The following is a 13878-nucleotide window of genomic DNA, read 5'->3' as shown; positions in this document are numbered from 1 at the left end:
ACACGGCCAGCACGTAAAAGAAAAAGTGCTGGCACCTTTGATTAATTATAAAATTCAACTCTCAAAAGACAGAAGAACAGATTAATTTAAGTCATGTGAATAAAACCTGTAAGCATAATGACTTTTATGAGCTATTGTAAGAAACAAGGAATGTTTGGAAGAAACTCATCCAATCATCTTGGAGTTTAAAAAAAAATCATTGAACTAAAATGATAAGTATTGCATCAGAGAAATTTTAAGTGAAATGAGACATCTTTGGCCATTTCCTTTCTGAATCAATCCCATTCAAAGGATTCCCATGCACAAAATCATTTAAAGACGGACGTTTTGATCGGCCTCCCCCTCCCAACCCCACAACTCTCAGTTCATCTAACTCTCCTCCTGAGAAAGGGCGGCTGAGCAGCTGCGAGCGCCGCCCGAATTTCCGGGGTTGCTCACACCCAGCGAGAGCTCTGGACTCGCCCCTCATCAGGCTCTAGCCGGCTCCCCGCCGGCCGCAGGCTCTGACTTGCCCAGCCCAGGTGCGCGGCAGGACGGGCCACAGCCCGGCGCCTCGCCAACCGCAGCGTCCCTCACGCTGAAATTCAGGTTCGTGACATGTCTCTGCGGTGCACAGCTCCAAAACAGGCCGCGGCCACCTGGGAGCCACGGGGAGCTCCCCAAAACTAGCCCCGACGAAAACCCTCCCCCACCGGACGGAAATGGCCAAGAAAACACCTATTCTGAGGGAGTCAATGGCAAATACAACGTTCACAACTTGAAAACTTCATTAAAAACAATAAAAATATACATCGGAAATTGTGACTTACCACCGTCAGATACAGTTGCAGACTGAAAGAAAAGAGAGAGAGACATGAGTTAATTAAGCCTCATGACAAAGGTCAGGAAACAGCACATCCACCTGTGGAACACACTGGAGAGGCTGGGGACGGCTCTGGCTCCCGCGCAGGTGTCCCGGGAAAACCAGCACCTCGGTGAGTCAGGTTACGCTCCCACTTCCTGACTGAACTCCGCCCAGGCCGATGGGTGAGCCAGGCCGCATCAGGACGAAGCGGAAGTCCCCGTCACGTTCGCTGGAAAAGAACCCCAGCACAGTGGACACCACGGTCTTAGTGACAGCCTCGGGGACAGCGCGTCTCCACACCTCAGTCCGGTGAGCCAAGGGCACCAGGCTAGGGGCACGCGCAGTGGCCGGCAGGCCGGCGACCTGCCGACAGTTCGTTCCAGGGCTGCAGGCTTGCCAGCCAGCGGGGCCGGGCGCCGGCGCTGCCCTGCACACGTCACACCCTGCTCAGCACCTCCACCCCGGTGGCAGGCCGCTCGTGCCGCCGCCTCCACTTGCCAGGGCAGACCCTGGGCGGGAGAGCTCACACAGCTCCTGGGGGCAGGCCACCCACCAGACAGCAGCTGCCAGGGGCGGGGGGCGGGCGTCTAGGAGAGGGCAAGGCTGGAGCGGGGGTGGGGGCGGGCTCAGGGGCACAGGGACAAGGCCCCTGCTGCCCTGTACTGGAAGCTGGAGGCTGTGAAGGGAGGCTCTGGAATGACAGCCACTCAGAATAACAACGGCCACAGCAGCCTTGTGGCTGGCAGGCAGGCAGGTGGCTGAGATCTACCTGGGAGGTGCCTACAAGCCCGCCAGAGCCAGGCTGCCCTCCCACCCGGACAGGTGGGGGCAGGAGAACATGGGGAGCTGGGAGAGGGGAGGGCGCCCGGGCTGAGGAGCTGGGGGAGCGGCTCGGCACAGAGAGACTGTACGCTTGTTGAGATGCCGTGGTCACAGCACAGGTCGCAGCTCCGGAGAGCAGCACGCAGGCCCAGGCCCCAAAGGCAGCGGGCCTCCAGGCTGGCCCTGCAGGGCCAGGGTGAGGTGTGCAGAAACCTCCCTGCCCCAAGATAAGAGGACGCCTGGGCGCTCCTCCGCAGCGCAGAGGCCTGCCTCCTGGGGCTCAGTCCTTGCCACAGAACCCAGGACGCCAGCTTGGAACTGGACCCAAGGCCTCTCTGCAGAGGGAGGTGGGCCTGGAGGGCAAGAGGTGGGGAGGGCGTTGCCGAAGGCTCAGCAACAGAAGGAGGGGACAAGAAGAGCGCCCGGACGAGCTGGCGCACCCAGTGGGCTTGCGCCTCCTTGGCGGGAGGCCTCACGCCGTGCCCCTCCCCACTCCCCAGATCCTGGTCGTGTTCAAGCCCCCTAGGGCCAAAACGCAAACAGGGGAGGCCCAGAGGTGCCCAGTGAAAACCCCTTCCCCTCGATGATGACAGGCCCCGCACGGCCCCTGCGGCAGGGGGAGAGCACGCCCGAGCCGTCTGAGCTGGGGCACGGCTCCCCGAGTCCGCTGGGCTGTGTGTTCCCGCTCCACCGTCCATCCCCGGGGCCACGGCCCCTAACCTTGACCCCAGCCTGCGTGGAAGGCGGGGATCCTCTCCCATCCCTAACAGACCTGGTCTCAGCCCCTCACCTGGTGGGACTTATACCTGCAGGACCAGGGAGCCCAGTCAAGTGACCGCCCTGCTCCCCAGGAAAGGGTCCGACCTCAAAGAGTGAGGGGAGACGAGGGCTGCTGCTGCTCTGAACCGCCCTGAGACCTGGTCAGAAACACTCCAAAGCTGCCTGGGCACCCGATCAGCAACTTCCAAGAGAAAGACATGCCTGTTCCGTGTCCAGGGTTCAACTTGTCATCCTGCCAGACATCAGGCAGAACAGCAGCCCCGCGGCCGGGGCCTGGCCTTGGGCCCCGACACCAAGGCCTGGCTTCCGTCACAGAAGCAGGTGGGTCTCCTGGCCAGGAATGACAAAGGCGTATGATGGCTGTCCTTCCCCCACCCTCACCATAAATCACCTGCAGCCGAGTTAGAGGTTAAATAACACCAAGGGCAAATCATTCCAAGCCTCTGAGGAGGAAATCTGCGAGGCATGCACAAAACCAGAAACTGCCAATGATAATCTATGAAAAATAAATCGTAAAACGTAAGCTTCCTAAACGTGAAGGGCATGGATCGCTCCAGGTTACATCAGGATTAAAACTAAGTTCTCAGGCTGTGGCCGACAAAACAAAAGGCGCTAGAAACATCTCTGCACAGACTCCCGCCCCCCAAGTGTGCTGGGGCGGGGCCCAGGGGGCACGCGGACATGGCCAGCGGTGGGCTTGGCGCGGCCTCTGAGGGCTGTGGCGGCTCCGGCCCGTGGGGCCTTCCATGCAGAGCACGGAGATGCAGGAAAAGTTCAAGAAATGTGCTTTTTAAAAGTACACTTTATTTTTAGAACAGCCTTAGATTTATAGAATGACTGTGAAGACAGAACAGGAATAAACATGCTGTTTAATATACTGCCGGCCCCAAAGAAGTATGGGGAGTCCCTGGGGCAGAGGAGAGGGGACAGGACAGACAGCCGTCAGCAAACGCCACTGATGCTGGGCAGGCAGGGCTGAGGGTCACCACAGAGGTGGGCCACCCACTCGGAGATGCTGAAGGCCAGGCGGTCACAACACACGTCCTTCTGAGGAGGAAACAGCCCAAGAGAGGCCCACAGGAGTTCCAAAAAGTGAGCCCACGCAAGTGTGAGCTCACAATTCAAAAACCCCCTAAAACCAAGAGAAAACCCACCACGGGGAAGAGCCAGCAGGGCAGGCAACAATGGAATCCCAGACACTGGGGAGTCCTAATAGAGAACACCAGGTAGTAAGGAAATTGCAGGGAAGTAAAAGCCACGAGGAAGAAAAGAGGAAGCAAGGCGGGGGCCCGCAGGGCTCCCGGCACAGGCTGCTTGCGAGGAGGAGGGCGGCTCCCGAAACCGAGCGCCCCACAGAGCGGCCCGCAGAGACCAGGCGGCCGAGCAGGGAACGCTGAAACTGGGAAGTGGACCGGACACGTCACTCTGACGGCAGCACGGAGACCAGGGCGCAGGGGGGCAAGCGGCGAGCACTCGGGGGCCCTGGAAGAGCCCCCGCCCGCAGCCGTCCCTCCGGGGACGTCCAGGGCCCACCGGGAAGAGGGGCCCGGGCTGCACGGCCCCGGGGGCTGCCATTTCCCGGGAGGGGCTCCGAGCCCCCGAGCCGCAGCCGCAGGCATACTTCCTTCCCCTCCCCAGTCTGGGTCGCTGTGCCGAAGGAGTACTTTCCAAGTCCAGAACCCCAAGGAAAGTTCTAGGCATCTGGGGAGCTGTCAGCGGGTGGCCTCTGTGCACTGAGGGTTTGCCTGGAGGCATCAGTGAGGACCCAAAGGTCATGGATGCCCCCCATGCCCTCCACATCCGTCTGTGACCACACACCCAGCTCAGACCAGTCCTGTGATGTTACTAATGAGGCTGGAACCAAAGTTCAAACCTTGGACGCACCACCCACGAGCGACACCTGCGCCCTTCACTGCTGCTCCCCATCATGGAACCGAAGGGCCACGGGTGACCAGCATCTGCACGGGGGTGGGGGAGGGCCTTCTGGAAGCTGGGGTCCGCTGTCCAGGAGGCCCGGTGCTGAAAGCCCCGAAGGCCCCGCCCCGCCCCGCCCCTGGATGGGGAGACAGATGGGAGCCCCGCCACCGGTCTCCGGGCCGGCGGCTCCCAAATGTGGGCCTTCTCCTCGTCTCAGAAGCCGGTGCCATCGTGCCAGCTTCCGTGCCCGTCAGGCGCGCGCTCCATCCAGAAACCCTCAGCAGAAGGCCCACTCACGCCGGGACTGCTCCCCGCACAGACCGGTGTGACACAGTGCCACCGGGAGCCTGCCACGCAGCCCTGGGTCTATGGCCTCCCACCTCCTCTGTTCACGGCTTAGCCTGGCAACAGTTCACATCCCGACCAGATATTAACCTAAAGGAAGCTCCGTGGAGACAGAGCTAATACTGCCCAGACACAAAAGCACTGTGCTCCTCCAAGGTCACATACGAGCAAGAAACAGGTTGCCTGATCCGCGATCCGCAAACAAACAGTACACAATTACCACGAGGCCACTTACTCCTTCGGCTGTATCACACGTACCGCGGTGGAAGCGCACGCCGGGCGGTGGCAGAGCGGGGAGGCCCAGGTACGAGAGCAGCCAAGGAGCAAGGGCTGGGGCTGGAAGGGAGAGGAGGGCGGGAGGTGCCCTGCAGGGAGCGTGGGGTGCACTGTGACTTCTTGGTGGCCAGGTCTGCATTTTGGGCACATCCTGGCTGATAGGAGAGGCAGTCCAAAATGGCGGAGGTTGAGACACCCCCAGAGAAAATTCCAGAGGCACCCCACAGAGGGCGAGTAGGACGAACTTCAGCTCCGGGTGAGTCTTAAAGCTAGGCGTTCCCAAAGGCCTCTACACCACCACAAACCATTGTGCGAATTAAGGCTCAACATGCCTCGTGTCTATTCTGGTACCCAGGACAATTTGTACAATTACTTGTTTTCATTTTCTGCACGTCCTGGGTTCCTCCAAATCCCCAAATCCATGTGTTCTGCTTACAAGAGAAGTACAGCCACAAAAACAAGCTGCCAGGGAAAAGGTCCCAATAAGTTAGCGTTTTTCCCTGCTGATGATTTAAACATATACTGTAAGTAGGAGGCTCAAAAGGTCTGCGATACGCCTCCCTGGCTAGAATTCACACTAACATAAGTGCACTTGTTTTAAAGGGACCTACAAAGCGTCTTAGTGACGCAATTTAAGTCCGGACGCCACCAGTCCTCGGGGTGGCTGTGGCCCCCTGACAGTTCGGTAGGAACCGACTTGTGTTTGCTCCTGGCAGGAGTTTGGCCCTAATACAGCACAACACATTCCGTGGATACTGTATTTTGACTTAATGTTGAGATGATTTATATGAAGAGTTGCATATGATGAATCTAGTCTTTATCAAGGTTGATTCTATTACTAACATTAGACAAGAGCAATTATTAAACTACATGATTTCCAAATTACTTTGGTATACAGTAATATACCATAATATATATTTTTAATTTTGAGGCACTGACAAAACATTTCCTACCTTGGGCATAAAAAATGTTAAATAATCACACATGACCCCTAAACAAGGAACCAAAGGCCTTTAAGTTGCCCAAATGTATCCAATGTCTTTAATACAGAAAGAAAGATAAATAATCCAGATGATGAAAACCCTTAGTGTAACAATCCAATTTGACTTAAAAAAAAAAAAAAGACCTTATTTATTTATTTTTAGGGAGGGTTAGGGAGGAAGAGAAACATTAATGTGTGGTTGCCTCTTACGTGCCCCTACTGGGGACCTAGCCCGCAACCCAGGCCTGTGTCCTAGGCTGGGAATGAAACCAGCGACCCTTTGGTTTGCAGGCCGGCACTCAGTCTGCTGAGTCACACCAGGCAGCACCCCATTTGACTTTTTAAAAGCTTGATCACTTAAGTTTTAAAGCAACTCCTTGCTGGCCCCAGCACGCTGACAAGCAGGTCCGTGAGGGGCAGAGAAGACCCAAGAGGCGGGACTGGCGGGCCAGCAGACCCACAGGCACGGCCGGTGCGTGGGGCGCCGCCAGGCCCCAGCCGGTCCGCAGGTGGGGCTGCGTGCCTGCGCTCAGCCTGCCCACGCCTGCTCGCCACGCCCCCGTCCTTGAGCCCAGGGTCTTCACACCAGCCACGGCCCTCCAGGGAACTGACAAATCAAGTCAGTGGGCACGTGCTCATTTATTAAAAAACGAGCTAAGATGAGACAGGAGAACTGTCTCGCGCATCCCAGGTCTGTGCTGTCCTTGACCCAGCTTCACAGCTGTGTGCGTGGGAGCGCACACAGCACGTGTGTGCAAGGCCCTGGCGGGACTCCCACCGTGGGCCGCAGTCCCAGGACTCGGAGAACCGCTGCTGAAGGACCCAGCCCCTGCCACCCCCTCGGCAGGGAGAAGCCTTCTCTGAGCCCCGAGCTCAGCTGCAGCCTCACCTGGCGAGCCCGCCCACCTGCGCTGCGGCTTCACCCACACCTTCTCAGAAGCCTTCCTTACCAGGCCCCTGAGGGAGGCCCACCACAGCCATGACGGCTGTCCTCAGGGGACAGCTCCCAGGGCCCTCGGGGACAGGACACAGGAGTGACCTCTCGCAGCCTGGGCGGGGCCTGGGCACAGGGGACTGTGCTCCATGGCCCACCCCCACCCTCGGGCTCCACAGCGCCTCACCCACCACCAGCGTTCTCCGCGTTCACACCAGCGAGGGCGCACGCGCGCGCACACCACGTGCTGTTCTTCCCAGATGGTGCAACCAAGGAGAAGATAGGCAGAGGCCAAGGAGGTGAGGGAGAGGCACTTACCGCTGGGTTCGAGCTAGGTGTTCCCAGTAAGAAATGTCTGTGACCCAAGAGGTGGTGATGGGGATGAAAGCACAGTGGGGGTGCTCCGTGCTGCACAGTGACAAACAGGACAGCGGGACATGGGTGAGGGATGTGGGCAAGGAGGGTGGAGCCGGCCCAGCACAGCTCACACCATTTGTGACACCTGAGCAGGAGGCGGGTTGGGCACCAGGGGCCTTCCCTCAGACGGGGGAGGAGCGCTGGAGCCCCGAGGGGGGCCTGTGCCTCCGTGTACAGTTTGCGTGTGCACATGTGTGCGCACAGGGGTGTGTCCCCCAGAGTCCCCCCTCTGCTCTTCAATTAAATGAGGAGACATGGAATCGGGTAAACCCACAGTGACAGCATCTTCCTAAGAACGGAACAGCCTGCGCTGCCGTCACGCCCGGGTGGAACCCAAGACCACCCATGCCAAGTGCTCTAGAAGTCAGCTGCCCAGCCTGGCGTGGGATGACATTTGGGATTTGGCATCCCGAAAGACAGTGCTGAGCTCCTCCAAGTGATGTCTGCGTGCACACTGGCCAGGGAAGTGGCACCTAGTCCCCAGAAAGACACCGTTCCCCCAAGCTCCTGCACAGGGCGCCCCTCCGGGCTGGAGAGCAGAGCCCGAGCGCCCTCTCACCTGAGCTTGAAGCCCAACCCAGGACAACGCTTTCTCCTGACAGCCAGGACCCTCCAACCACAGCATCAACCTCAGCGGGGGCCCTGCGTCCTCCCCAGGCCAGCTCCTGCTGACCCCAGCTGTTCCCGCCACCCAGTGCCTGGACGCAAGCAGCTGTGGGTGCAGGTTCTGGAGATCCAGCCAAGATGGCATCCCGATGCTCTACGGCTCGGCCCCAGCCCTGGGGCCCTGGAGCCCTGGGGCCCTCGGGCCCTGGGGCCTGGGATGAAAGTGGATCCAGAATGATCAGTCCCCGCCTCCAGGAGACAGCCAGGGCACCTCCAGGGTACCTCCAGGGCAGAGGAGGTGTGGCAGGTGTCCCTTGGGCTATGCAGGAAAGAGCTGGCAGCCCAGGGCTCAGGGCGGGGGCAGTGTAACAGGAGGGACAGGTGCGGAGAGCCTGCTGAAGTGGAGGACTCAACGGTGGCCTGAGATAAGGGCAGGGGAGTCTGAGGGGCAAGCAGATCAGGGGTATGGGGGAGTCCAAGTCCCACATGGATACTCCAGCCGCCGTGCCTCCTGCACGGCCAGGGAGGTAGGAGTGGATGTGTTGTGGGTCTGGAGTGGGGGGGTCCATGGAGCCGTGCTGCAGGGCAAGTCAGGGGACAGTCTCTACGGGACAGGGTAGAAGGACCTGGAGCCGGGAGAAGCAGGAGGGCCGCAGGCGAGGGGTCCGAGGAGGGCGAGCCCTGCACTTGCTGGGGTGAGAGCCTCCCGGCTCACACAGTCGCTGGGGACTGGGACAGGGGGCGGGGCAGGGACGCAGGCGTCCTACAGGGCCTGGGAGTGGGAGAAGGCAGAACTGAGCTGAGCACTGCGCAGGGAGCCTGGAAGGAAGGCTGTCATTCAAGGTGACTGCTTCTTAATGCAAAAAGGAAAGCTGGGAAAGCAGAAGCTGGAGAAGCATCTCCTCAGACACAGGGACCATAGGACTGAGCGCTGAAAAGCGAGGAAAGAGCTGACCGCCCGAGTCGGGAAAACGCGGCACCCTCACCAGGCGCAAGGCCCCCCTCACCCAGCTTTAGGGGCCAGAGAGGGGCGGCAAGTACGGCTGAGGGTCTGACCGGCCAGGACTGCGAGGAGGTGGGGGCAGCTACCCAGGAGAAGAAGAGCAATGGGCACAAGTCGGTCCATCTAAGCGAGGAAGGAACATCAAATGCCAAAGAGCCCAGTGCCAGCCGTGAGCTCATCCCTGACAGGCTCCGCGACAAGCAGGCGGAGGTGCGTCCGACACATCGGCCCACAGAAGGGCACGCCTGACACGTGCCTCACCTCCCACGGCTGCCAGCAGCCCAGCCCACGGTCTCCTGTGCCCGCTGCTGCCCTCCCCACCGGGGCCCAGGCCGCGCCACGCCTGCAGAGCAGAGGCCTCCTGAGACCTGGGAGAGGAGCAGGGTGTCCCAGGTGGTGACATGGGACAGAAGACCTGGCTCTCTCATGCGGCATGGGGGGGCGCCCTCCTGTGCCACAGGCCGCGCTGACCCCCCTGGCCTCGTGGTGCTCCCTTGTCACCGAGGGCGCGCTGGGAGCCTCCCCCTTTGCCAGCGGCCCGGCCTCCCGCGGCCTCTGCGCCCAAGCCAGGACCACGGGCCCACTGCCACTCCTCGTGGGGCTCAGGGCTCTGTGCTGCTGGGAAAACCACATCCGACTCCTGTGCTTTCAGGCCCACACAGAGCCCAGTGCACCCAGAGGTGGGAGCCCTTGTCTCTGGGACTGCCCCTCCCTCAGACCCTGGCAGGCCCAAGGCACCCGCCGGGCCAGACAGAAGTCAAAGCAAACCTGCGGCCTCCGACGCACCCCAGACCACGGAGAGGCGAGCCCCCACCAAGCAGGTGCACAGCAAAGCCCATCCTGCAGGCCTAGGAAGGAAGGACAGGCCACCGCGGTGACAGCCCTGCACAGCCCCAGCCGCCTGAGGCCAGCACTGAGGGGGCCGCAGGGTGCTGCAAGCACAGAGGGTGGTGGTCACGCGTGGACAGCAGCACAGGGAGGCAGAGGGTGCAGGGCGAGGAGGCAGGTCGGCGGTGCCATGGGCCCTGAGGGGATGCTGCCATCACCGCGGCGTCACCGCGCCGCTCCCGCCCTGCCTTCTGGCTCAGGAAGCCCCCGGCCCCACCCGGAGAATGCTGTCCCAGACCTCCCAGGCGGCTGCCCCTTCCAGGCCACAGCACAGGCACAGGGGCCGCCTTGCACACCGCAGCGCCCCACCCGGGTGAGGCCCCAGCGGACCCCGCGCGGGAGCTGCGGGCCGTCCAAGGTCGGGGCGGGTGCAGGGAGCTCCTGAAAGCCCTCCTCTGTGACAGTCCCTATTTCTTTCAGGCTGTGGGTTTTCGTGCTCCCTCACCCAGGAGACGGTGCCGCCCCATTGGGACGTGGTTTAAAGGTGGTGGGCAGCTCTGCCCTGGCCACGGAGCACGCACCCTCCAGCCTTCTTAGGTGACATCTCACTCCTCACGTGGCGGAGGCTGATCTGTTCCTTCAGCCAGTGAGCGCCCCACGGCCTTCCCGGGTCAGCGGCCCGCGGCCCTCCCGGGTGCTCCTGAGATGCTTATGGGAAGCCGTGCCTGTAAAGGTTTACGAGGTCTCCACTTCACCATGAAAGCCATTTACAAGGAACGCAGCCTTTTAAAAGCCCTGTCACGAAGCCCGGCTTTCACTGTGCATACCCCCTCTGGATGGGAGCCCAGAACTCCGTGTCCCCCCATTTTAAAGATGAACGAGCTGAGGCTCAGAGAAGAGCAGCCCTCCCACACGGTCCCTCCAGCTGTACCCCCTGCCCACGTGGCCTATCACCTGTGCGGGGCCGGCCTGCACTGACCTGGGGCCCGGCGCTGCAGCACCAACCCCCACTGCCCACCGCGCCGCTCCCTGAGGAGGGCGCCGCTTGGTTTTTGTTGCTTAAAGGGCAGCCACACAACCAGGCTATGTTCGCACACTCACATGAACAGCTCATCTGCCAGAGTGAGCATTTGCAAACTTTTCAAAAGTAACCCTAATCATACTGTAGTCTAGTACAGATAGATTTTAGTGGCTTTTTTTTTTTTTAACTCAGAATAAAAGTCGACATTTTCTAGCCCTGGCTCCTGTGCCTCAGTGGACTGAGCGCCAGCCTGCGAACCAAAGGGTCGCCGGTTCAACTCCCAGTCAGGGCACGTGCCTGGGTTGCAGGCCAGGTCCCCAGTTGGGGGCGTGCAAGAGGCAACCACACATGGATGTTTCTCTCCTTCTCTTTCTCCCTCCCTTCCCCCTCTCTAAAAATAAATAAATAAAATCTTTTTTTTTTAAAAGCCAACATTTTCTACAACTTGCCTTAATATACTATGGAAAAAGAAAACGCAGTCTCCCTGGAGGTAGCAGTAACTGGTTAACTGGCCCATTAAGGACATCGCTTGTCGGAAGCCGTCTCTTCCCCGAGGACGTGGAGCAGATACGAAGGCTGCCCAGCTCCCTGCACCGAGGGGCTCGAGCAGCAAGGCGCCCCAGGACTCAGCTCGGTCAGTGCCGGGGATTCCAACGCACGCGCAAAAATATTTTCAAACATAATGAAATCTGCACACATTTCATCCATGTAATTTTTGACCTGTCCAGTGGCCCTATTTCTGCGTTCCATTTAAAAGGCAGGTGCCATTCATTGTCCTGTGCCCGACCTCCACGCCTGCCGCACCTGAACCGGTCTGGTCTCCTCAGTCTTACTCTACAGAAGGTTTTAATTAGATATTAGGAAAACATGTGATGATAAAGCAAGTCTTAGAAAATATATTTAAAACTGATACCCTGTGATTAGTGACAATCTTCTGTAAAGAATTTCAATTTATTTTTACCTTTACATCAACATAGCACAGTCACAAGAGGAAAATAAAAAATTATTCTTTTTATTTAATTGCAAACCTTTAAAAATATTTACAGCAAGTTCAACTTTATAAGCTCAAATAATCAATCATTAAATATGATTGCCAATAATTCTCTACGTATGTATATGAAACAATCCATCACATCTAAAAAATGTAAGACAGATAACAGTAATTAAGAGTATAATACATCTTAATACAATTACCAAATTGAAATTTATTTCAGCAAATTAATTCTCTTGTCCTTACAATCTGTCGGCATCGCTGCTGTGAGGACAAGGCAGACACAGGCGCTTCCCTACCGCCGGCTAAGAGCGCCGGCAGCGCATCCCAGGGGCCCGGGGGCCCGGGAGCCACAGCCAGACCGGCCCGCCCCCCAGCCGAGCTCCGGGTGCTGGCCCGGGGCCCCGAGAAAGGTATTTACCTCCGCAGGACTCACTTCAAGCCTTGGACACAAGCAAGGCGTTTGCGAAGTTTACACCTAAAAGCTACCATTCACTAAACAGGCTGAAAATAAACAGTAATCAAGATGCCAAGTTTTCTTACAACAATCCTGTTTAAATGACAAGAAACAGCTGGAATAACTTACCTGCTGATCATTTAAAATGTGCGTTTCCTTTGACAACCCTTTTCCCAAATCCATCTTAAGACAAGAAAACTTCCGAAGCTCAGCAGACACGCAGATCTAAAATTGACACCACAGCATGTCTGTGCGCGTCAGGAAAGTTTAAAGACATTTCAAATGAAGTTCCATCCTGCTCCCTTCGTAACCCATGGCAACAGGACACTGCTGGAAGCTGTGGCTGGCCAGGGACTCAGACTCTGGATTGTCTCATGCAAAAAAAAAAAAAAGGCCATTTACATAAATCACGCTGTGAGATCATTTTTAAAGTATTTCCTCTACCAAATCAGAAGAATGAAAGTGCAGCTGATAGGGGTAATTTCTCAGTCGGTGCAACAGCTGCAGGGAAACTGCAGAGAACCAGCAGCACAGAGCAATTCGCAACCTTAATTACGGCCGCTGGTTCTATTATTAGCCTCCACATGCACGAGTATGCGTGACGGCAGCCCGAGGAATCTGTGTCGCCCTAAACCTGCCCTGCGACCACTACCCATGATCAGCTTTGTCTGCCTCCCAACATCTGACACAACCTGAAAGTGAGGGAACCAAAACAGATCCTGGTTTCAAAAAGGAAGCGGCAAAGAAACCAGTTCTGGAAACTAGGAGTCACTCCGGGCTCACCGCTCGGGCCGTGCCAACTAACAGCGGTGGGCACCGGGGTCTCGTCGGGATGGGCACCAGGGACCTGCCAGGCTCCTAAAAGCGGCAGGCCTCAGGGAGTGCCGTGTCTGGGGTTGCACATGCGGCACCCATGACGTGGCCAGGGGGCTGGGGTGATGGCCGTCCCTCCAGCTGGGGGTCGGGCCGCCCGCTGAGTGAGCGCTGAGCCTGCCCTCCCTTTGGCTCACCCTGGGAGGCCCCCAAGCATCCCCACATGGGCCCTCAGGGACAGAGTCAGGTCCACGGCTCTGCTGGCCGCAGGAGCACACACCTGCCCGAAAACACTGCAGACAGAAACAGCCTTGGCTCAGGCTTCCCCGGACAGCTTTTCTCGAGAGACATGCACCCAGAAAAAGCAGGAGAAAGGCAGCCCTGGGGAAGGCCCCCATCAGCCCCGCGCCGCGGGGGGCAGGAGGGCAGGAGGGTAGGCACAGAGGAAAAAGAGGACGAGAAGGAGGAAAACAAGGAGGAAGAGGAGGTGGTAGAGGAGGAGGAGGTCAGCGCGAGGGAGGTGGCCGGACCGGCGGGTGAGGGGAGGCTGCAGGAAAGCCCAGGGGCCCATGGGTGGGAACAGGGCTGGGAGCGGCAGCCGCCAGCCCGCCCGGAGGACTCGGGCAGGACTCCCCATCTGTGTAGCTGCTTCTCCCTGGAAGTGGCAGCCATGAAACAAGCCATGGAAAAGGAAAGCCTGGTCCCTTCCAAGTCACCGTAAAGTCCCACGGCCCACCTACGGCCCACCCTCGGCCCCTGTCACCAGATCAGAGCACCAGGATTGGTTCATCAGAATCAAACCTGACCATCGGGCAGCGTGAAGGAAGCGGGGCTGCTGCTTG

At 58.6% G+C, this 13878-nt stretch overlaps 1 protein-coding gene across 1 annotated transcript in view; it reads right to left on the bottom strand.

The window, feature by feature from the left end:
• The window catches only part of RGS12 (regulator of G protein signaling 12), a 100118-nt gene that overhangs the window by 46401 nt on the left and 39839 nt on the right, over nt 1-13878 (bottom strand). Inside the window, exon 4 of the mRNA XM_054581891.1 lies at nt 810-831. Coding sequence (XP_054437866.1) covers nt 810-831 — 22 coding nt within the window. The remainder of the gene's footprint in view (nt 1-809; nt 832-13878) is intronic.

This window comes from Pteronotus mesoamericanus, unplaced genomic scaffold (assembly GCF_021234165.1).
Source record: "Pteronotus mesoamericanus isolate MK-2021 breed Mesoamerican mustached bat unplaced genomic scaffold, CSHL_Meso_final contig_68, whole genome shotgun sequence".
NCBI lineage: Eukaryota > Metazoa > Chordata > Mammalia > Chiroptera > Mormoopidae > Pteronotus > Pteronotus mesoamericanus.
This window is presented reverse-complemented; position numbering and strand designations above follow the sequence as displayed.